At 35.2% G+C, this 26,130-nt stretch overlaps 1 protein-coding gene and 1 pseudogene across 1 annotated transcript in view; both read right to left on the reverse strand.

Annotated features, from left to right (window-relative positions):
- LOC107679929 (endothelin B receptor-like) overlaps positions 1-19,970 on the reverse strand; it is a 29,297-nt gene extending 9,327 nt beyond the window's left edge. The window contains exons 1-6 of the mRNA XM_016475655.1: positions 19,882-19,970; positions 18,264-18,458; positions 16,570-16,756; positions 6,276-6,647; positions 6,087-6,199; positions 4,939-5,143 (exon numbers count right to left, since the gene is read on the reverse strand). Coding sequence (XP_016331141.1) covers positions 4,939-5,143; positions 6,087-6,199; positions 6,276-6,647; positions 16,570-16,756; positions 18,264-18,458; positions 19,882-19,970 — 1,161 coding nt within the window. The remainder of the gene's footprint in view (positions 1-4,938; positions 5,144-6,086; positions 6,200-6,275; positions 6,648-16,569; positions 16,757-18,263; positions 18,459-19,881) is intronic.
- Positions 19,971-22,410: 2,440 nt separating this feature from the next.
- The window catches only part of LOC107679944 (conserved oligomeric Golgi complex subunit 3-like), a 45,903-nt pseudogene continuing 42,183 nt past the window's right edge, over positions 22,411-26,130 (reverse strand).

The raw sequence follows: 26,130 nt of genomic DNA on the forward strand, positions 1-26,130 counted from the left end.
GCTGAGCGGCCGGGTCACCGGCTCGGCTCCTCAGCGAAAACCTGAATATGCGTTGCATCTGCTGCCTACTTATACTCACGCTGTGATCAGCAGCAGCTGGATGCAATAATCGCATGCCAATGTGCATTGGCTCGTTTAGTTTACACTCGAAGTGGATTGGTCTCTCTAAGCGAGATCCCAATTTCGTCGGTCAGCCGACGTGACGTCTCCGTTCCCTCCTTCAGGGAACGAGGGTTACATACGTAACCGAGACGTTTTTCCTCCCAGTTTTCCAAGTGAACACAAAGTTTCTCAGAGACAGTAATACTTTTGAACATAAGAGAATGCAAAGTTTCTTGGGGGAACATAATACTTTATCGAGAGAATGCAAAAGTTTTACAAGCAGATGCAAAATATGGTGAGCTAATGCAAAGTTTACAAGCAAATGCAAAGTTTTGTGAGCGAACATTGTAGGAACGATATAGTTTTGCGAGAGGATGTAAAGTTTCTCGGGGGAACATTATACTTTAGTGAGAGAATGCAAAGGTTTTACAAGTAAATGCAAAGCTTCTCAAGGAACATAATACTTTAGCGAGAGCACACAAACGTTTTACAAGCGAATGCAAAGTTTTGAAAACAAATGCAAAGTTTTGTAAGCGAACATTGGAGGAACGCTATAATTTTGCGAGATAATGCAAGTGTTTTGTGAGAGAACAAAGTTTCTTGGGGGAACGTAATACTTTAGCGAGAGCACACAAAAGTTTTACGAGCGAATGCAAAGTTTCTCAAACAAATGTAAAGTTTTGTGAGCGAACAGATTTTATCGAAGGAATGCAATAGTTTTGCGAGATAATGCAAGTGTTTTGTGAGAGAACGTAAAGTTTCTAGGGAGAATGCAATACTTTAGCGAGAGAACACAAACACAAAGTTTTACAAACGAAAACAAAGTTTCCCAAGCATATGCAAAGTTTTGTGAGCGAACATTGGAGGAACGATATAGTTTTGTGAGAGAATGTAAAGTTTCTCGAGGGGAACATTATACTTTAGTGAGAGAATGCAAAGGTTTTACAAGTAAATGCAAAGCTTCTCAAGGAACATAATACTTTAGCGAGAGCACACAAACGTTTTACGAGCGAATGCAAAGTTTTGAAAACAAATGCAAAGTTTTGTGAGCGAACATTGGAGGAACGCTATAATTTTGCGAGATAATGCAAGTGTTTTGTGAGAGAACAAAGTTTCTTGGGGGAACGTAATACTTTAGCGAGAGCACACAAACGTTTTACGAGCGAATGCAAAGTTTCATGAACAAATGCAAAGTTTTGTGAGCGAATGCCAAGCTTCTCAGGGGAATGTAAAACTTTTGCAAGAACACTCAAAAGTTTTACGAACAAATGCAAAGTTTCGCAAACAAATGTAAAGTTTCGTGAACAAACAAATTTTATCGAAGGAATGCTATAGTTTTGCGAGATAATGCAAGTGTTTTGTGAGAGAACGTAAAGTTTCTCGGGGGAATGCAATACTTTAGCGAGAGAACACAAACACAAAGTTTTACAAACGCAAACAAAGTTTCCCAAGCATATGCAAAGTTTTGTGAGCGAACATTGGAGGAACGATATAGTTTTGCAAGAGAATGTAAAGTTTCTCGGGGAACATTATACTTTAGTGAGAGAATGCAAAGGTTTTACAAGTAAATGCAAAGCTTCTCAAGGAACATAATACTTTAGCGAGAGCACACAAACGTTTTACGAGCGAATGCAAAGTTTTGCAAACAAATGCAAAGTTTTGTGAGCGAACATTGGAGGAACGCTATAATTTTGCGAGATAATGCAAGTGTTTTGTGAGAGAACAAAGTTTCTTGGGGGAACGTAATACTTTAGCGAGAGCACACAAAAGTTTTACGAGCGAATGCAAAGTTTCTCAAACAAATGTAAAGTTTTGTGAGCGAACAGATTTTATCGAAGGAATGCAATAGTTTTGCGAGATAATGCAAGTGTTTTGTGAGAGAACGTAAAGTTTCTAGGGAGAATGCAATACTTTAGCGAGAGAACACAAACACAAAGTTTTACAAACGAAAACAAAGTTTCCCAAGCATATGCAAAGTTTTGTAAGCGAACATTGTAGGAACGATATAGTTTTGCAAGAGAATGTAAAGTTTCTCGGGGAACATTATACTTTAGTGAGAGAATGCAAAGGTTTTACAAGTAAATGCAAAGCTTCTCAAGGAACATAATACTTTAGCGAGAGCACACAAACGTTTTACAAGCGAATGCAAAGTTTTGCAAACAAATGCAAAGTTTTGTAAGCGAACATTGGAGGAACGCTATAATTTTGCGAGATAATGCAAGTGTTTTGTGAGAGAACAAAGTTTCTTGGGGGAACGTAATACTTTAGCGAGAGCACACAAACGTTTTACGAGCGAATGCAAAGTTTCATGAACAAATGCAAAGTTTTGTGAGCGAATGCCAAGCTTCTCAGGGGAATGTAAAACTTTTGCAAGAACACTCAAAAGTTTTACGAACAAATGCAAAGTTTCGCAAACAAATGTAAAGTTTCGTGAACAAACAAATTTTATCGAAGGAATGCTATAGTTTTGCGAGATAATGCAAGTGTTTTGTGAGAGAACGTAAAGTTTCTCGGGGGAATGCAATACTTTAGCGAGAGAACACAAACACAAAGTTTTACAAACGCAAACAAAGTTTCCCAAGCATATGCAAAGTTTTGTGAGCGAACATTGGAGGAACGATATAGTTTTGTGAGAGAATGTAAAGTTTCTCGAGGGGAACATTATACTTTAGTGAGAGAATGCAAAAGTTTTACAAGTAAACACAAAGTTTCTCAGGAACATAATACTTTGGCGAGAGCACACACAAGTTTTACGAGCAAATGCAAAGTTTCGTGAACAAATGCAAAGTTTTGTGAGCGAATGCTACGTTTCTCAGGGGAATGTAAAACTTTTTCAAGAGAACACAAAAGTTTTACAAGTAAATGCAAAGTTTCTCAAGGAACATAATACTTTAGCAAGAACACTCAAAAGTTTTACGAGCAAAAGCAAAGTATCGCAAACCAATGCAAAGTTTTGTGAGCAAACAAAGTTTATCGAAGGAATGCTATAGTTTTGCGAGATAATGCAAGTGTTTTGTGAGAGAATGTAAAGTTTCTCGGGAGAACGTAATACTTTAGCAAAAGAACACAAAAGTTTTACAAACGAAAGCAATGTTTTGCATGCAAATGCAAAGTTTTATGAACGAACACAAAATTTTGTGAGCAAATGCAAAGTTTTGTGAGAATGCAAAGTTTCTCGGGAATGTAATACTTTTGCAGAAGAACACAAAAGTTTATAAATAAATGCAAAGTTTCTCGGGAACGTAATACTTTTGCTGAGAACGTGAAAGTTTTATGAGCAAACAAAGTATTGCGAGCAAATGCACAGTTTCTTGGATGAGCGTAATACTTTAGCGAGAGAACACACGTTTTACAAGTAAACGCAAAGTTTCTTGGGAACATAATACTTTATCGAGAGAGTGCAAACGTTTTTACAAGTGAATGCAAAGTTTTACGAGCGAACGCAAAATTTCTCAGGGATAATTATACTTTTGCGAGAGAATGCGAAAATATTATGAGGAAACAAAGTATCATGAGCAAATGCAAAGATTTACAAGCGAACACAAAGTTTCTTGGAGGAACGCTATAGTTTTGTGAGAGAACACAAATGTTTTGTGAGAGAACGCAAAAGTTTTACAAGTAAACACAAAGTTTCTTGGGAACCTAATACTTTAACGAGAGAACACAAAAGTTTTACAAGTGAATGAAAGTTTCGCAAGCAAGTGCAGAGTTTTACGAGTGAACACAAAGTTTTTCACGGGAACGTTTGGGACCCTACGCTAACTTGTGCTGCTCTTTGATTGCGTTGATCATTATGGAAATTATCTGGCTGCCTTTGTGTTCTTTAATTCGTGTATTGTCAGTAAATCATCTGCATAATTTTACACTCCCATTGCCACTTTCATGGGATTGCGCTAAATTGCCTTGTTTAGTAATTCTGGTCCAAAGTTTCTTGGGGGAAGGCAAAACGCATTTTTCCTCCCATCACACGTCCCCTAAAGGGCCTCCGTCTCCGTATATTTCTCTACTCTTTTGTTGCAGTATTTTTCAGTTTACCTGCATGAATGGAGTGGATTGTACAGGATGAAGGAGGCATATCCGAAGATGCTCGCCTCTGTAATCCATCGTAATCAAATCAAACGCGACGGCCTCCGGAACAGCCAGCAATGTTGATATTGTCCATATTAAAGACAGTTTGATAGCAGTCCATTTGGGAAAACCAAGACCTTTGATATGACTCCTGGATGCAACGACTCTGTACCTTCAGAACAACAAACATTTCTCCTTTAGTTTTAAATAATCAGATAAGGACATTATTTGATCCCATTGATGCAGCTCTGCTGCACTCCATTATGCACTGCTCTCTATGTTGTTAGGTTTACAAAATGTTTTCATGATTTAATAAGCTGGTCTACTTCAGCGGCCTAACAGTGCTCATCAATGTCAAAATATTTGAGATGGCCAATCAAATCAAAGGAGGCAGGGCTTTTTTTCACAGAAGACTAGCACGAATTCCAGCGTGGCACTTCAGTTTTAATGGTAAAAGTGTGAGATAAGATCTAAGTAGCTAAACAATTAATATTTGACAGCTGTTTTATGCCAGAAATATAAGTAATATTCAGTAGTTTTTTGGTCAAATTTCAAAGTTTCGAATTGAAAATTATGGAATCTTGCTTCCACCATGGAGGGAAAAAATGAAGAATTAATTAATTACAGTAATTGCAACTTTTTCTTGAATCTCACAATTCAGACTTTTTTTCTTGCAATTCTGAGATTTTTTGGAGATTCTCAGAATTGCGAGGTATAAGCGTAAAATTGTGAAATATAAACATGCAATTCCAGTATTTTTCAGTTTACCTGCATGAATGGAGTGGATTGTACAGGATGAAGGAGGCATATCCGAAGATGCTCGCCTCTGTAATCCATCGTAATCAAATCAAACGCGACGGCCTCCGGAACAGCCAGCAATGTTGATATTGTCCATATTAAAGACAGTTTGATAGCAGTCCATTTGGGAAAACCAAGACCTTTGATATGACTCCTGGATGCAACGACTCTGTACCTTCAGAACAACAAACATTTCTCCTTTAGTTTTAAATAATCAGATAAGGACATTATTTGATCCCATTGATGCAGCTCTGCTGCACTCCATTATGCACTGCTCTCTATGTTGTTAGGTTTACAAAATGTTTTCATGATTTAATAAGCTGGTCTACTTCAGCGGCCTAACAGTGCTCATCAATGTCAAAATATTTGAGATGGCCAATCAAATCAAAGGAGGCAGGGCTTTTTTTCTTGTTCACAGAAGACGAATTCCAGCGTGGCACTTCAGTTTTAATGGTAAAAGTGTGAGATAAGATCTAAGTAGCTAAACAATTAATATTTGACAGCTGTTTTATGCCAGAAATATAAGTAATATTCAGTAGTTTTTTGGTCAAATTTCAAAGTTTCGAATTGAAAATTATGGAATCTTGCTTCCACCATGGAGGGAAAAAATGAAGAATTAATTAATTACAGTAATTGCAACTTTTTCTTGAATCTCACAATTCAGACTTTTTTTCTTGCAATTCTGAGATTTTTTGGAGATTCTCAGAATTGCGAGGTATAAGCGTAAAATTGTGAAATATAAACATGCAATTCTGAGAAGAAAAGTCTGAACGGTGAGAACTTGCAATTGCGAGAAAAAAAGTCAGAATTGTGATATAAAAAGTCGCAATTACCTTTATTTTTTTATTCCATGGTGGAAACGAGCTTCTATAGAAATTGGCTTTCATAGAAAATAGCCTATATTTGAATGTGAGAGACAAGAAACTTTAACAGAGCCATTTAGTCATATAATTATGTAGTCTATCTTTCTTTTTCTTTATTCCTTTTAAATTCTCTTTAGTTCCTTTAAATAAAAGGACCGTTACATTTGTAACAGCAAATCTATCAAATTTTTTTGTCCCCCCAATGTTGCAAACATGGCTGTATAAAGTAAACATATCTAAACTAAACACTCTTACCTGTCTATGCTCAGAGCGCACAGGCTCAGTACCGTTATCCCAACGGAGGTTTTCTGAATAAACGGCACCAGTTTACAGAGCAGGACACCAAATGGCCAGTCCACCGCCAGGAGCTGCAAAACACAACAAATGATTTATATCATCCTATTTTGAGTGTTTTAAATGTACAAAACAATTCAGCAAAGTTACCTTATAAACATTGATGGGTATGCCAATCAAGACGTGCAAAATGTCGCCTAAAGCCAGACTGCCGATGAGAATATAGGGTCCATTTCTCATGCATTTGTGTTCTTTGATTATTCTCAGGAGAGTCAGGTTTCCAACCATCCCGAACAGGAATACGAAACATGAGACAATGCTGTTGATGTACTTGAAGGCGTCTTTGATCCGTGCTGGTCCAGAACACATCGGGGTTTTGTTTGCTGTGGCGTTCAGTGGTTTCCATGAGATATTCTTTGCATCATCAGGAGGTTTGTCTGTTGTCTGAGCACTAATGAACCCGAGTGAACTATTAAAACACAGCAATAGCAGGACAATGACGGGCCCCTCCATGTGAAAAGACTGAGAGAAATCAGAAAGAGTGTCATTTCAAAAGTTTTGCATGAGATATTAGACAGATCCACTCCTAGTGTCTTACCTGCAGCTCTTTGTGTGTTGTAGGTGTGAGTTAGGTGTGTATATATAAGCTAGAGTTCAGTCATGGCTCTTTTACAAGCAGGTACTGCAGCACATAAATCACGCGTCTTGGCAGGATCTCAGATTCAGTGTGTCATTCAGACGCCTGCGGGTCACGACACTGAGTTTCCACTGTAATCTAGAGTCTGTGACGGCATGTGCATGCAGCACATTCACACACACATCATTGCTGCTCATTTCTCCTGACATATCGATGTCCTTCCAGATGTTCACTGGAGCTCCGCCAGAATCCACTCACTGCCACATGAATGAGATGAATGCAAGGACTGTTCACTATCTATCTATCTATCTATCTATCTATCTATCTATCTATCTATCTATCTATCTATCTTTTTACCCATCCATCTCTACATCAATCTGTCTATCCATCTAACTATTCATCCATCCATCCATCTCTATATCAATCTATCTATCCAACTATTTATCCATCCATACATACATACATACATCTATCAGTCTATATCTCCATCCATCCATCCATCGTAGTCTATATCTCCATCCATCCATCTATATCTACATCTATCTATCTAACCATCTAACCAACTATCCATCTGTCCATCTATATCTCCATCCATATCAATCTATAGATCCATCTGTCCATCTATTAATCTATATCTCCATCCATCCATTTTTACATCAATCTATCTATCCAACTATTTATCCATCCATCTATCCATCCATCTCTATATCAATCTATCTATCCAACTATTTATCCATCCATACATACATACATACATCTATCAGTCTATATCTCCATCCATCCATCCATCGTAGTCTATATCTCCATCCATCCATCTATATCTACATCTATCTATCTAACCATCTAACCAACTATCCATCTGTCCATCTATATCTCCATCCATATCAATCTATAGATCCATCTGTCCATCTATTAATCTATATCTCCATCCATCCATTTTTACATCAATCTATCTATCCAACTATTTATCCATCCATCTATCCATCCATCTCTATATCAATCTATCTATCCAACTATTTATCCATCCATCCATCTAGAAGTCTATATCTCTATCCATCAATCCATCTATCAGTCCATATCTCCATCCATCTATCCATCCTTCCATTAATCTATATTTCCATCCATCCATATCTAAATCAATCTAACATCTAACCAACTATCCAATCTATCTATCTATCTATCTATCTATATATCTGTCCATCTATCAATCTATATCTCCATCCATCCATCTCTACATCAATCTGTCTATCCAATTATTTATCCATATGGATATATATCTCCAGTCTATATCTCCATCCATCCATTAATCTATATCTCCATCCATCCATCTATATCTGCATCAATCTATCTATCCATCTGTCCATCTATCAATCTACATCTCCATCCATCCATCCATCTCTACATCAACCTGTCTATCCATTTAACTATTTAACTATTTATACATCCATCCATCCATCCATCTATATCTCCATCCATCCATTAATCTATATCTTCATCCATCCATCTATTTCTACATCAATCTATCTATCCATTTGTCCATCTATTAATCTATATCTCCATCCATCCATCCATTTCTACATCAATCTATCTATCCATCTAATTGACTATCCATCCATCCATCAGTCTATATCTCCATCCATCCATTTCTACATCAATCTATCTATCCATTTGTCCATCTATTAATCTATATCTCCATCCATCCATCTATTTCTACATCAATCTATCTATCCATTTGTCCATCTATTAATCTATATCTCCATCCATCCATCTATTTCTCTATATCTTCATCCATCCAACTATTTTTACATCAATCTATCTATCAATTTGTCCATCTATTAATCTATATCTCCATCCATCCATCTATTTCTACATCAATCTATCTATCCATCTAATTGACTATCCATCCATCTATCGAACTATATCTCCATCCATCCATATCTATTTCTACATCAATCTATCTATCCATCTAACCAACTATTCATCCATCCATCCATCTAAATCTACATCAATCTATCTATATGAATCTATCAACCCATCCATCTATCTATCTATCTATCTATCTATCTGTCTGTCTGTCTGCACAGATTATGCCTGTATCTGAATGAGTTAGGTGTGTATATATAAGCTAGAGTTCAGTCATGGCTCTTTTACAAGCAGGTACTGCAGCACATAAATCACGCGTCTTGGCAGGATCTCAGATTCAGTGTGTCATTCAGACGCCTGCGGGTCACGACACTGAGTTTCCACTGTAATCTAGAGTCTGTGACGGCATGTGCATGCAGCACATTCACACACACATCATTGCTGCTCATTTCTCCTGACATATCGATGTCCTTCCAGATGTTCACTGGAGCTCCGCCAGAATCCACTCACTGCCAGACACATGAATGAGATGAATGCAAGGACTGTTCACTATCTATCGATCGATCTATCTATCTATCTATCTATCTATCTATCTATCTATCTATCTATCTGTCTGTAAATATGCAGCACATTCACACACACATCATTGCTGCTCATTTCTCCTGACATATCGATGTCCTTCCAGATGTTCACTGGAGCTCCGCCAGAATCCACTCACTGCCAGACACTTGAATGAGATGAATGCAAGGACTGTTCACTATCTATCGATCTATCTATCTATCTATCTATCTATCTATCTATCTGTAAATCAATTTATCTATCCATCAATCCATCCATCTAGACATCAATCTGTCTATCCATCAATCTATCTATCCATTTATACATCCATCCATCTATATCTACATCAGTCCATCTATCCATCTAACTAATTGTCTATCCATTCATCTATCTATCTATCTATCTATCTATCTTTTTACCCATCCATCTCTACATCAATCTGTCTATCCATCTAACTATTCATCCATCCATCCATCTCTATATCAATCTATCTATCCAGCTATTTATCCATCCATACCTACATAAATACATCTATCAGTCTATATCTCCATCCATCCATCCATCGTAGTCTATATCTCCATCCATCCATCTATATCTACATCTATCTATCTAACCATCTAACCAACTATCCATCTGTCCATCTATATCTCCATCCATATCAATCTATAGATCCATCTGTCCATCTATTAATCTATATCTCCATCCATCCATTTTTACATCAATCTATCTATCCAACTATTTATCTAGACATCTCTATATCAATCTATCTATCTATCTATCTATCTATCTATCTATCTATCTGTCTGTCTGTCTGTCTGTAAATCAATTTATCTATCCATCTATCCATCCATCCAGACATCAATCTGTCTATCCATCCATCTATCTATCCATTTATACATACATCCATCTATATCTACATCAGTCCATCTATCCATCTAACTAATTGTCTATCCATTCATCTATCTATCTATCTATCTATCTATCTATCTATCTATCTTTTACCCATCCATCTCTACATCAATCTGTCTATCCATCTAACTATTCATCCATCTCTATATCAATCTATCTATCCAACTATTTATCCATCCATCCATACATACATAGATACATCTATCAGTCTATATCTCCATCCATCCATCCATCTTAGTCTATATCTCCATCCATCCATCTATATCTACATCAATCTATCTAACCATCTAACCAACTATTCATCTGTCCATCTATTAATCTATATCTCCATCCATCCATTTCTACATCAATCTATCTATCCAACTATTTATCCATCCATCTCTATATCAATCTATCTATCCAACTATTTATCTATCCATCCATCTATAAGTCTATATCTCTATCCATCAATCCATCTATCAGTCCATATCTCCATCCATCTATCCATCCTTCCATTAATCTATATCTCCATCCATCCATATCTAAATCAATCTAACATCTAACCAACTATCCAGTATATCTATCTATCTATCTATCTATCTATCTATCTATCTATCTATCTATCTATCTATCTGTCCATCTATCAATCTGTATCTCCATCCATCCATCCATCCATCTCTACATCAATCTGTCTATCCATCTAACTATTTAACTATTTATACATCCATCCATCCATCCATCCATCCATCTACATCTACATCAATCTATCCAATTATTTATCCATATGGATATACAGTATATCTCCAGTCTATATCTCCATCCATCCATTAATCTATATCTTCATCCATCCATCTATATCTGCATCAATCTATCTATCCATCTGTCCATCTATCAATCTACATCTCCATCCAGCCATCCATCCATCCATCTCTACATCAACCTGTCTATCCATTTAACTATTTATACATCCATCCATCCATCTATATCTCCATCCATCCATTAATCTATATCTTCATCCATCCATCTATTTCTACATCAATCTATCTATCCATCTGTCCATCTATTAATCTATATCTCCATCCATCCATCTATTTCTACATCAATCTATCTATCCATCTGTCCATCTATCCATCCATCCATCCATCCATCCATCTATCTATCCAGATTATGCCTGTATCTGAATGCCCGGGTGATTTCTGCTGTGGTGTTGTCGGAGGAGCGGCTCCATATGTTGTCTTTTGTCTCTCGTTCTCCAGCAGAGCTGCTCCTGACTCACTAGTTTACCCAGGTGAAGGGACGTGATGACAGGGTCATCGCCATGGCAACCAGCCCAGCTCAGATGGAGCGGGAATAGATGAAGCGCAGCAGGCAGGCAGACAGCTGTGCGGGTGAACTGACTACAGCATCAGTCATCATCCCAAACAAACACTCACATCAGGTTCAGACTGCTGCTGCTAGATTCTGTAGCTTTAATGGTCTTCTCAGTGACCTTCATTTAGAGCTTCTGTTAGTTTTCTAGTCTTGTTTTTATTCCTTGGCCCAAACCCAGTGACTTTTGGCACACTAATGAAGACTGAATAGGGAAAATTACTGTAACAAATATTTCTTACCCTGCATGAAAATTTTTATTTTGCATTATTATTTAAACATGCTGCCATCTTTGCTTTTGGATACACAGTTCCAGACACATTATTTTGAGCCAATCAACTGAGCCGTAAATGTCATGTGACTGATCACACTATATCAGAACTCCTTACATCAAACAGGAAAAAAACGTTAATTTTACACAGAAAAAGTCACTGACAATACATTATCTACTGTTGTTGTTGTTGCGATTTACACCAGTGTTGTTATCATTAACAAACTATTAAAATATTTTTTGTTAATCGCAATAAAGCTGAAAGAAAATAAAATATTTATATATTTTTATTTGCCATTTATACTGGCGTTATTATTAACTAGAACTATTAAAAATCATTTTTGTTAACTGAAATAAAGCTGAAATAAAAATAAAATATAAATATTAGATTTCAATTTATGTTAGACTTAAACTTAAAAAACTTAAATAAAAATTAGAAATGTTGCAAATGAAATAAAATAAGTTTTAAAATTACAAAAATACAAATATATTTAAATAGAAATATTTAAAAAACAATAACTAATAAAAAATGACAAAAGCACATAAAATGAATAAAACGCAAACTAAAATTTAAATGAACACTGACGATCTAAAAATAAAACGAAACATAATTAAATTAAATTAAATTAAAATGAAAAAACAGCTATTTGCCAAGGCAACATTTCTCATTTTCATTTAATTTAACCTGATCCAATAAAACAACAAATTTTTATCATTTTTTATTCTTTCCTTTTATTGTGATTGGATTATTTTAAATCTTTTTTTTTTTTTATGTAAAGCAGTTTGAATTAACATTGTGTATGAAATGTGCTATATAAATAAAATTGCCTTGCATTAAATAAAATTAATAAAAACTATAAAGACATTTTGTAAAAAAAAAATAATAATAATAATCCTAATAACATCATAAAAATGACAAAAACACAACAAAATAACTAAAACTTTAACTAAAATAAAATGGAAAATATAATAATCAAAAAATAATCAAAAATATAAATGAAAACAAAAAAAATATACATATAAAATAATATGGATTCCTTTTTTTGTCTTATATGCAAGAAAGAGTTGTGTTTCTCACAGAAGAAAGACAATAAGCCAGGTTTGGAAGGACATGTGGGCGTGTAAATGATTTTCATTTAAATTTTTGAGTGAACTGTTCCTTTCATTCAAGGGCAGAGCCGAAGCGTAAAGAGCAGGTTGAACCCGGCGATACCGTAAATCATGTACAGGACTGTAAACACATCCAAACACACATACTCTCAAGCAGCACCAATAAAACAGCATCTCCTTGAGCGAGTCTGAAGAGATACAGGAGAATGAGACGTGAAAACAAGCAGCGTTTCATTTGGAAAAGCCAAACTCCGCTGCTCACTTCCAGCCGGCCAATTAAAGAGTCCTAATCCATTCATTTGTAAGGATTTGCCTTCCTTCATGAGCCCTTTGTGCAGAGCTATTGACCAAAGCCCTGTACAGACATTTATTTGCAAAGGACTATTAGATTCACAATTTAACCTGAAATACCGTACAAGCCGTTTTACTCGTGTAATGCGACTCATTTCTAAGTGAAACAGACTAATCAATGACAGCAATGTAGAGAAGGTTTCATGAAGGTTTTCATGTTTTCATGAAAAGTGGGCGTCACTTACCAGAATGGAGTCACATGATTGGAGGAGGGACTGATGACATCAGCTGAAAGGAAAAGTTGTTTCAGAGGTTCATTATTTTGATTGAACATAATGAAAATACTTATTTAATTACGTTTTATTCATTTAGCAGTTGCTTTTATCCAAAGCGATGAGGAATACAAGCAATTTATTTTTATTTCATTCATTCATTCATTATAAATAATAGCAATATTTGGAATGTTATTTATTTTTATATGTATTTTTATTAATTGCATTTATTCATTATAAATAATAACAATATTGGACTGTTATTTAATTATTTATTTATTTGTTTATTCCATTCATTTATTCATCCATTATAAATAACAACAATATTGTATTTTTTTCCATTTCATTCATAATAAATAATAACAATGTTTATATAAAATATATATTTTTTTTTCCAAAAAATACATTTTGATTTAATGAGGATTTATATATATTAAAAAAAGTGGGGGGAAAAAGGTGAAAGTTTGGAGTTCCAGGTCTTTGGGGAATTATCTGTAAAAGCAGTTTCCTCTGATTAAATTAAATTAAATTAAATTAAATTAAATTAAATTAAATTAAATTAAATTTAAATTTATACTAAATTAAATATTTATACTAAATTAAAATAAAATTAAAATTAAATTAAAATACAACATAATAAAATAAAATAAAATTAAATTAAATTAAATTAAATTAAAAAAACAAAACAAAATAAGAAATATGAAATAATTAAATTTAGCTAAATAAGCTAAACAAAACAATAAAATAAAATAAAATAAAAAGTAATAAAATAAAATAAAATGCTTTAGTAGACCACAAGGACTGATGTGGATACTGTATATTTTGCCAGACAGGAACATTCAAATCAATCGTGCATTTAATGAGCAGCTAGTGAACATGAGCTGAAACACTAAAGGTGCGGCAATTAGAAGTTAGGAAGTTCTGTGATAAATCCTTAATTTTTTTTTTTTGTTACAAAAATGCCTTTTATTTTCAAGGAGGAATGCACACCGTGGAAATGTAAGCACTTCTACAAACTCTCACTTTTACCCACAAACCACATTTTCCCATCTCCACGGTTAAGACGCCATCTGCACAAACTCGCTCCACGATTCTCCCTCGTTCTCTCAGAGAAAAGACGTGCTAATGAGATTTCATCCAAATCGCTCATCTTTTGTCACAACCTCGCCAGCTCAGGAACATTTCGTATCTTTTCATAATACGCTCAATCACGTGGTGAGCAAATTCACTTCGAGTCGAGGTTCCCTCGCCGAGCCGCCAATTCATGAAACAAAAGAGCTCCTGAAGCTCATCTTCATCCTCCCTATACTGTAATAATGAGGCCTTTGACACCGGACCGAACACAAAACCCCCGCAGCGTCAGAAAAGCGTCACCTTCAGAGGATGAATATCATAATTATGCAATTATAATCATAGGCTGAATATTCAAAAAACAGAGTTATAATCAAAGGTCGCATATTACGATGCGACCTACATCAGATGTGACGTGCACAGGAATGCATGGCTTTAATGGTTTGTGCATTGGATTTGTGGTTGGATTCGTTGAAGTGTTAAGGTAGGCGAGTTCAAGTCCGTCCGTTAACATAATTAGCTTCCCTTCTGGAAATGTCACTGTCGTAATCTGCTTAGTGGGAGCTGGTGAATTCATCTCCATTGTAATGAAGGACAAGCACAGACAGCCAAATACGCCAGCCATCTTTACCTCCAGGGGCCAATCAACATGCTATCATCCTAATGGATTTATCCCATCCATCCTGTACATCAGCGCTGCTGCACTCGCGGGTCACGACACCGAAACACAGCCGGTCTGTGAGAAACAACAACGAGAAATGCAAACAATACAATGCAACTAAGCATATAATTATGCTAGAGCTGGAAGAGCAGAATAACTAGAGTTTTCGAGTTTTAAAAGGAAGAAACACTTCAAGGATGTTTTGTTGTTGATGCCAAAGGCCATGCATTCAATAAAACTTCTCAGGATTTTGGTGCAAATTCATGTTACTGGGTAGAAACTAGTTAAATTAGTCATAAGTCAATGTGTCAATGTGTCATAAGTCAAAACTACAAAACAAAAACATTCAGACACACAAACAATGCTCCTAAATCCTACTTATCTAATTAATTAACTAATTGCAGTGACATAATAATAATAGTAATAATATAAATAATAATATTATAGCATACTGTGATATTAGTGCATACTGTGTATTTATCAATTTAAAATAATCCAACATCCTTTGTATTACTTATTGGAAAGATAAATAGACGTGTGTATATATACACATATATATATATATATATATATACACACACAAATTTATGTAAAATAAAATAAAAAGATTTAATTAAAATTAAACAAAATAATAAAATGTAATTAAACAAAATATAAAAAAAATAAAAACAAAATAAAATAAATGCATCCTACTTAACTAAGTAAATAATTAATTGCAGTGACATAATAATAATAATAATAATAATAATAATGCATACTGTGATAGTAAATATTATTATTAGACAACATTTATGTGAAATTAAAAAAAATAATAATACAATTAAATTAAAATTAAACAAAACAACACTAAATAAAATAAATACATCATACTCATCTAATTAATTAATTAATTGCATTGACAACAACAAAAACAATAATAAAATACTTACTGTGATAGTCTAGTTATCTATTAAAATATATCCAACATCGTTTTTATTACTACTGTAAAGATAAATCACAGTATATGTTAATATTATGTTGTTACTGCAATTAGCTCATTAATTAGAAAAGACTTACTAAAAAAATATATATTATATATTTGCCTTTATAAATCACAGTTGGTGCCTTACTTTTGGCATAAGAAGAAATCCATGAATTTACGATTGTGTTTATTTTATAAATGAAGCCCCGGAATCGTCGGTTTCTCATGTTAATAATTTTGCATGTCCACAGTTTGTAGGTAAAATAGATTTTTGATTGATTGTTGGATTGACATTTTGTTAGATTTACATGCGCTTTTACACTTTATTTCGGTATGCTTTGCATTCATTTCGGTAGGCTACTATGAGTAAAAATTGAGTTCTAAAGCAAACCCAGTTGAGACTGTCAGCACGCAATGTGATTCTGGAAATAATATTGCATCTTTTTTTATTCCAATCAGACTTTGAATAGACTAATCTTGTGAATGTCCAGACCCTGACTGAGTTACAGCTGCGGGGCTGTTGATCTATATCGTCTGAAGGGTGAATCTCAGCGCTTTGAAGGTTCATGCAGACCTTCAGCCACACGTTCACGTCCTTCCAACCTGTTCCTCTGGCCTTGAGAAGCTCCATCGGTTCACATTCAACATTCACTCCAGACTCCAGGACGCAGAGTAAGCTGCTGCGGGGAAAGTGCATAATCCAATTTGTCCTAAACATGAGACATTCTTTATATGAAGGGCTTTAAAATAACTGCTAAACTACTATTCTGCGCTAAACTTCAGAGTTCAGTGAACGAGCGCCGCCAAACAGACAACAATTGTGTTGTATGTAGAATTTTAAACATACAAGTCAGTGTATTTTATGATAGCAGATAGCAGTAATGGAGTAATCAAAATATAATGCAATTAATCTGTGCTCTTGGCACAAAAATGGGGTATGCAGTAAATGCAGTGCATAGGGGCGCCGCACATAGGGGGCATAATTTTGCCGAAATCATTCTGTGAAAATCTTCTAATAAAACGTTATAAATAATCAAACACTTAGTTGTTAAAAATAATGTAATGAAACATTTTTATTCAACGTTTTTTTTAGCATTTTTAATGAGTTACAAAATTAATTATTATAAACGGAGTACATATAAACCGCTCACCCTTCGACACATTACTGTCACAGACAGAGTCACATGACCAAAATGAATAAAGGAGGGAATGTTCTGGGGCAAATAAGTGATTAAACTTACTATCAGTTCATTCCTGAGTATCTCTGTTGCTCCAAAAATGAAGTCGCGATATGTTTGTGAATGGACGTTTGATTTACATTTGAGAGAAACTGAGAAGATTGTTAAGGACACAGACTAGCCTCCTTTAGCCAAAAATTGCCGTTTTGAATTCAAACTGGGACATTTGTGCGATTTAAGTAGATCTGATGAGTTTTTTGAAAACTCTTGCTACTTCATACTTCAGTGCAAAACAATGCTTTGACAAAAAAGTGATTTTTAAATGTTATAATAGTGATTTTATAATGTCTAAATATAAATCCAAAAGCAAAACATGTGAAAAGAGTATATTATATTACATATATTACGGAGTGGAAATGGTCAGTGAGACAATGAATGATCCTCTGTGCTGGTATCGGATCAGTATCGGTATCGGATCTGAAAAAATGGTATCGTGCATCCGTAGTTTGCACTTATTCTTTGCACATAATAAAACTAAGAATTCTTTACAGTGCTTGTATATTGTTGTTTTACTGCATATGATCATTCATACTTAGCAGAACTAAAATGACATTCATTACAAGATGCTTAGTTAAAACATTTCAAAACGCACCTGCAGACTATATTTCCAGTCATGTATTTCATCACTGAGGATTTCTTAAAAATGCTGTATAAAAATTTTGTCTCATCACACCCCTAATTGTAAGTTAGCTTTGAATATCTCTGCGACAGAAGACGAGAAGCATTCTTTGTATGTGGCTCTGCCTAAGACATATTTGGGTGATCCTGTTCTTGTCGGTGATGTCTGTACTGATGTGTCACGTGTTTGTGATTTGGAGTAAGCATGGAGATTGGCATTTTATATATACCATGGAATGAAGAAAAGAGTATCTGTTGTGATTCTGTGGAACTATGGGCAGAGAGGCAGTGTATTCCCGCAAATAAACTTGAGCTTATCTGGAACTCCTACGGTTGGTCAGCAGATGATTTCCAGTGTTTTCCCCTCCATGCATGAAACACCAGGCTGATTTCCAGTAAGGATGTGGTGGGAGATCTGCTCTCAGGTTCAGGCGTGTCAAAGGCTCGTTCATTGCGAGCGCATGCAGGAGCAACAGCTGTTACAAGGAGCCCAGGTGACGCATGAACATCTGCCCACATCACAGACCTGAAGAAGCTGAGCCAGTGTCAAAACAAACAGCACACAGCTGCTTCCATCAGCAATCAGAGGCTGAACTCTGTAAGAACTGGATTCATTTCTGGAGAAACTGAGCGTGGTGTTTGTCTGTTCATAACTCAGTTTCCGAACCTTTCTTCTCGTCCTTCGAGCTTCTGGTCTGTAGATGTGGCTTGGGTTCCTCTTTCAATTTGTGTCTGTGGGCTTTTGAGTTTTTACCTGTTTTATAGTCCAGCAGGTGGAAAAATGGTGCATCTGATCACTTTCTCTAGTGTTATTACAATTAACTAAAGCTAAAACCATAAAAAAATGTTCCTTGAAATACAATAAATGTTAACTGAAATAAAATTAAATATTGAAAATTATTAAACTAAATGACAATGTGCATTTTATCACTTTCTCCTCAAGACAAGGGTTATTATAGTTAACTGAAACTAAAAATAAAACTAAAACCATAAGAAATTAAAACAAAATATTACATGAAATGTTACAAATCGTATAGCTTAACTTGATGTACTAAAATAACTAATAAAAAATATACAGACATACTTGATGTACTAAAACTTTAACTTAAAATGAAAAAGGAAAATATAAAAATTAAAAACCAATTCAAAACATTAATAAAATTAACTTAAATTTGTATAATTTAAGTTACCTTCATTATTTTGTGTTGGGACTATATCCTCCCTATATGATAATGAACGTAACAGTTTTTAACATGCCATTTTTACGTATTATCTGACAGAGGAAGGTCAGTCTTTTAAAATAGCTTCTATAACCCCAATTCTTAAAAAACCTGGTGCAGACCCTAACAATTTAGATAATTCTGTCCCATTTCAAATCTTCCTTTTATTTCGAAAATTCTTGAAAAAGCAGTTGCAGCACAAGTCCAAGCTCACCTTAGTAATAATAACTTATATGAGTGTTTTCAGTCAGGATTTCGTCCCAAGCATAGAACCGAAACTGCCTCGGTGAGAGTAACAAATGATCTTTTAATGGCTGCTGATGGTGGGTCCTTATCCATTCTCGTTTTGCTTGATTTGAGTTCAGCTTTTGATACCATTTCACACAATATTTTGTTAAACCGTTTATCTGCTATTGGTATCTCTGGTATTCCTCTCGCCTGGTTTACTTCATAACATTTTCTGTTAGCTGTGGCGTCCCCCAAGGTTCTGTCCTAGGTCCTCTGTTGTTCCTAATCTATCTTCTCCCACTTGGTAATATCTTTTCTAAATTTGGTATTAAATTTCACTGTTACGCTGATGATACACAACTTTATGTATCTACTAAGCCTGATTCCATTCTTCCACCTATCTGCCTTATTAACTGTCTTCACGAAATAGAAACCTGGTTCTCCACCAGTTTTCTTAAACTTAATGGCAATAAGACTGAAGTACTCCTTGTAGGCACTAACTCTATTCTCTCTAGGTCCTGTAGTTTTTCTTTATCCATTGATGGTTCCTCCGTTTCTCCTTCTCGCCAGGTTAAGAACTTGGGGGTCATCTTTGACAGCACTCTTTCATTTGAAGCTCACATTAATAGTATAACCCGGTCTTGTTACTTTCATCTCCGTAATATTGCTCACCTTCGTTCATCTCTCACTCCACACAGTACTGCCATTCTAGTTCACTCACTTGTCACCTCTCGCATCAACTACTGTAATTATCTTTCATTTGGTTTACCACACAAGCTTCTCCATAAACTCCAGTTGATTCAGAATTCAGCTGCTCGTATCATAACCCGGACTCCATCTATACAACACATTACTCCATCTCTTAAACAGCTTCATTGGCTTCCCATCAAATTTCGCATTGAATTTAAAATTCTTCTTCTCACGTATAAAGCTCCATAACCTCGCTCCAACTTACCTCTCAGATCTTATTCAGCCCTACACCCCTTCTCGAACCCTTCGTTCTTCCTCACTGGGTCTTCTCCATACACCCACGGCTCGTTTAACCACCATGGGTCATAGAGCCTTTAGCCGTGCTGCTCCTCGCCTTTGGAATTCTCTCCCAGCTAACATCCGCAACTTAGATTCGTTATCCCAATTCAAAGCTAAACTCAAAACTCACTTATTCAGAATAGCTTATCCTACATGATTACTGTCTACACTCAAATCTTTAATAGTTTTTTTTTAAACTGCTCCTTTTCTTTTTATGGTTCATTGATATTGCTATTTATTGTTGTTTTATTTATTGTTCATGATGTACGGTGACCTTGAGTGATTTGAAAGGCGCCTTAAAATGTATTATTATTAATCTATTAAAGGGATGTTTATCTGCTTACCCCCAGGGCATCCAAGATGTAGGTGACTTTGTTTCTTCAGTAGAACACAAAAGAAGATTTTTAACTCCAACCGTTGCAGTCAGAGCGCGTACACACCTCACGCACCGGATGCCGTGCGCGAGCCCAAAGACAGTTGGACATAGTGGTGTATTAGAGGTAAAATATGATATAAATACTGTTCGGTTTCTGGCACAACTTGGATGCCCTGGGGGTAAGCAGATAAACATCAAATTTTCATTTTTGGATGAACTATCCCTTTAAGTTGGTTCAACAAAACATTTAAGACAGTTGTACTGTAATTGCATGGAAACATTTTCCTACTTTGAGCATATGATTGGCTGAATCGTTCATGTCTTTAATACTTAGTGTTTCATCACATCTCTAATACTATTATGAGCAATAACAGTAAACATGACTACTAATAAAATCCCAAAGAAATATCTATATAATGCTGCCTTCTGCTGTAAATATATATTATCTGATGGATTCACATCAGCATGAAGACTATTACTCAAACTGAATGCAGAAACATGCACATTTTTAACAAAATATTTTACGTTTTCTATCCTGTTTGCTCTTCACGCACGTTTAATGAGCTCTGCTTTACAGAATTATTAGATACATAAATCAGCATCAGGTACTATAAGGCATTATTGCAGTTAAACGGTAGAAATGAAAGGCGTTCAGAAAGTGTCGAAGTTCTTTTTGCTGCTTCTCTTCGGCTGTGAGGTTGAAGGGCAGAGAGTTGAGCTCTTACTGAAGCAAGGGAAATGCCGTTCCCATAATGCACCGGAAAATGAAGATTTATGTTAGCCCTAAAGCTGCACCATTCAAAAAAATGGATATAAAATAAAAAAAAGAGCAATTTTTTTTTTTATAAAGGTCTTAATGTTTAATGGGCTAAATACCATTTCCACGTTGTAAAGCTTCATGCCTTTCTTCAAATTGCACTTGGAGAATTTGTGAATCCTTGTGTGCATTTATTTAGAAAAACTATGAGAATAAATCGCCCGCACGTCAGGCAAAACGTGCAATAAATCTCCAGCTTCAGTTCAGCTCAGTTTGCATTAATTCAACAGTACAAAACAGAAAAGGGTAATTTGTGTCAAACAGGAAGTCAATGCTATATAAAACTTATAGATGCATGTATAAAAAGCTTGAAAAGTAAGGATGTATTTGACAGAAGATGAACTAAACCCCCAAAATGCAACTGAAGCTACCAGAATGAAGGAAGAAAATGAGGAAATGCATTAGTCTGATGCATACAGGGGAGCTTCAAGAAATAATTCAGCCTAACATGATAATTATGCTATTTACTCACCCTCATGTCACTCCAAACCTGCATGGACGTTTACAAAGATATTACAGCTTATGGTCAGTCATATGGACGTTGTATGGGGTTTTTATGGTGCTTTTTTGGAGCTTGACGGACTATAAACATGCATGTAAAAGAGCAGCATGAAGACTCCTCTTTGGTGTTTATCAGAAGAAAAAAAAATGATAGCATGCAGGTTTTAAAAGAATAATCCAATTCGTCATCATTTATTCACCCCTGATGTTGTTCTAAACCTGTTTGACTTTCTTTCTTCTGCAGAAGACAAAACCGTTTCAGTTCCCATTGACTTCCATTGTATGTTCAGCTTTTGCATTCAGGTTTGGAACCACATGAGAGTGAGCAAATGATGGCAGAACTGTAATTTTGGGGTGAACTATCTCTTTAAATGACACGAGAGTGACTAAATAATACCAGAATTCACATTTCTCAGTGAAATATTTATTTAAAAATAATAAATGTGTTATGCACATAATTTCCTTTACCTGCACAGTTACTTGCTCTCATATCAATCTAGTTCTGCTCTTTTACCCTTGAGAAATCTGCCTCAAACACACACACAGCGCCCCCTAGCGGATAATGTTTGCTAACCGTGACTGAACTCACTCCATCAGCACAGACGCAGTTTCCCGTCCTCATAGAATTTAGATCTGTACAACTTGATTTAGTATCAAAGCGAATCAGAAGAAGCAGCTCGAGCACTGCAGCGGAGCGGCTTTAGTGTGTTCAGGCCTCAGAATGGGACAGTCTTTGATTATAAAGACGGGTTTATCTCCAGAATCTTCTGCCCTCGCAGGAAGGTTTTCCGGCTCTTTCTCCCCAAGGGTAACGTGGTCTGAACTTCATCGTACACTGAGTCCAGCGCTATTTCACAGACAGCAGCAGATTTATCTGGACGGCAGGAGACAAAGAAAGATTCAACTTCTATTGCACAAATGTACTTATTTCATCTTTGATTATAAAATGGATATTTAAGGCCCTGCCAGCTAAAAGAGAACGCTCTCAGAATGTTCTAGAAAGATTCTCTCAAAGTTCTAAACAAACGTTCTTCAGTAACGTTAACGGAACGTTCGTTTAAATCTTTCTTTCATAACATCCTCAAAACAATAACATTATTTATACATCATTTTCTCTCAAAGTTATGAACATGTTTTCAGTAATGTTAGTAGAAAGTTTGTCCAAAGTTATCTGGTCTTTGATAACGTTCTCTAAACATTAGCACAAAAACATTATGATTATTAATAATTTTCTCTCGGTTATGAACAAACATTTTCCCAGTAATTTTAGCAGAACATTCGTTCAAAGTTATCTGGTCTTCAATAATGTTCTCTAAACTTTTGCACAAAAACGTTATTAATACATTGTTCGTGGAACATTTTTCTGAAACATTTTAGTTGGACGTTTGTCTAACATTTTCTAAACTTACTGTCTGCAAAATGCTAAAATGGAACATTCCCTTAATGTTTAATAACGTTCTCAAAACATTACCACAGAAACATTCTTTATATATCATATTCTCTCAAAGTTACACTACCAGTCAAAAATTTTATTGTGTAATATTGTGAAATATTTTTACTATTTAAAATAGCTGTTTTCTATGTGAATATATTATAAAATGTAATTTATTTCTGTGATCAAAGCTGAATTTTCAGCATCATTACTCCAGTCTTCAGTGTCACATGATCTTCAGAAATCATTCTAATATGCTGATTTGCTGCTCAAAAAACACAAACAAAACAGTTGAGATCTCATGATGGAACACAGACTGAACTCCAGCTTATTTGTTTGTGGTGTTTTCAGATCATCGTCGACACTTCCGTAATAAAGTACGAGGTTGCCAGATTGACAAAAATAAGCAAAACACTGGGCAGAAAATTTATCTTTTTAACAGAGAAGCTCTGATTTGGGGATTTGCACTCTTGATATCTGGCAACCGTACACATGAAAGCTCGAGTAGTAGAGGCGCGTACAGCCGTCCAACAATATTTTGTCCTTTTTTTTTCTATGAAAATTAAAATAAATTTTGGTATAGTTTTTATTTCTTAAAGGTGCTGTATGTAAGTTTTTGACTCTATTAAAGCATAAAAATACCATAATATGTTTGCAGATATTTAAGAAACATGCTAAGTTAACATATTTGTTTATCTGAAAAACAATGCTACAGTCAGTTATTCTCCTTTGAAAATGTGCATTCCGGGCCGGAATGTCGGTCTCTGTTTTGGTTTGTGAAACCCGCCCACTGCCAGTTTACCTAATTGTATTTCGGCACACCGGGTTGCCAGTTGGTGGGAAACACAGCGCTTTTCATTTCAGTCATGGAAGCTGGCAAACAAAAGGGGTCAGAGCAGGAAATATAACTTTCTGCCCATCCTAAAAACCCTCGACATCAATCCCAAAAAATGTTTATGATCAACAACGGTATAATAATAGCAGAATAAACATTGGCGATCCGTTTGAAAGATGGTTGTTGGTGTAGTCAATCTGGCAACCTGCGTGTGCATCAAGGGACCGGGTGAAAAAAATCCACTCCAATATTTTGAATTTGGACTGCAATACCTAGTTCAACCACTCGGTGTCAATCCTACATACAGCACCTTTAAGGCCATAAAAACTAGTTCTACAAAAACCTAATTCATAATTTAACAAGTAAACATTAAAGCAATACAAACTAGTTCTATATAAACCTACCAAGTAATTAATATTTAAAACAAGTTCTATCAAAAACTACCTTATAATTCACAATTTAAAGATATAATTAAAAAAAAATGTTAAAGCAATAAAAAAAAATTAACCATGACAAATTGAGAATGTTACAAACATGATTCGAGGATAACTGAGTAGTCCACAAAATATGTTTTTTTGAAGAATTGTGTGGTTAGTGGTTAAAAGAAGGTCTATAACTGAAAACAAGGCTTGAATCATGTCAAACTTTGAGGTGGCAGTATTACTCCCCCTGCTGGCTAAAACATTTAAAACTTCTTTTGCCACAGTACAGTTTACAACACATACAGGATTAATGAACTGGGATTGTACAATTCACTCCAAAGAAACGCCACAAATCAACCTCCACAACCTTCAACACATTAAGCGTGTCTTCAGATATTTACAGAGGCTGAACATTTGCAGTGAAGCCTTAAACAAGACTATATTAAAAGCACCTTTAAAATAAATTTTAGTCCCGTCTTTTTTCTTCGAACGATATTGCATGTTGATATAGTCACAGTTATCGTTTACTGACCTTATTGTCGTCTCGTCATCGTCTCGCCTTAGTCATGGGAAAAAAGCTCGTCAATGAACATTTTTCGTCATACTTTTCGTTAACTAAATTAACACTAGCGCAGAGGTTTGGACGAACATTTTATGGTCCTACGCCTTCCAAAGACGATATTAGGGCTGCAGCAAATGATTATTTTGATAATTGATGAATCTAGCGATTATTACAACGATTAATCGCCGATTATTTCACCAATTAATAGTAGGCTTTGTTCTATTATTCTGCTTTTACAATTAGTTAAAATATTGGGTTTCACATATTCTAACTAATGAATAAAACAAGGTCATAACTTCAGATTCTGAAAGTGTTAAACAATTATATTACTATTGTACAATTACAATTCTTTTTTACATGGAACAAAATAAAGGTAAGTGATTCATCCGGTTTATGTTTGGATAAATTATTTTATTCAAAACATTATTTCTCTTAAAACGCCTTATAGGGTTATAGTAATCAAAACAGTCCTGAGCTAGATCAAGCTTCAATCTATGCAAACCAAATGATCACTTTAATGTAATAATATGATTTATTTACTCATGCATTCACTAATAAAACGTTTCTATCATTAGCTAGCTCCACACTGGAGAGCTGCTCAATAAGAGAAATTCAAGCTGTAATTCTAACTGAAATCGACATGTTTAATACTGCAAAGCTGCGTGCTTTAAATCAATCTATTGTATAAACGAACGTGATGTGACTCAGCCCTCTACGAACACCTTGGCAATTGAATCGCCATTGGCTAGTACATTTTTTTGTTTACTCGCCAGACT

The sequence above is a fragment of the Sinocyclocheilus anshuiensis genome, unplaced genomic scaffold (genome assembly GCF_001515605.1).
Source record: "Sinocyclocheilus anshuiensis isolate Anshui unplaced genomic scaffold, SAMN03320099.WGS_v1.1 scaffold244, whole genome shotgun sequence".
Lineage (NCBI taxonomy): Eukaryota > Metazoa > Chordata > Actinopteri > Cypriniformes > Cyprinidae > Sinocyclocheilus > Sinocyclocheilus anshuiensis.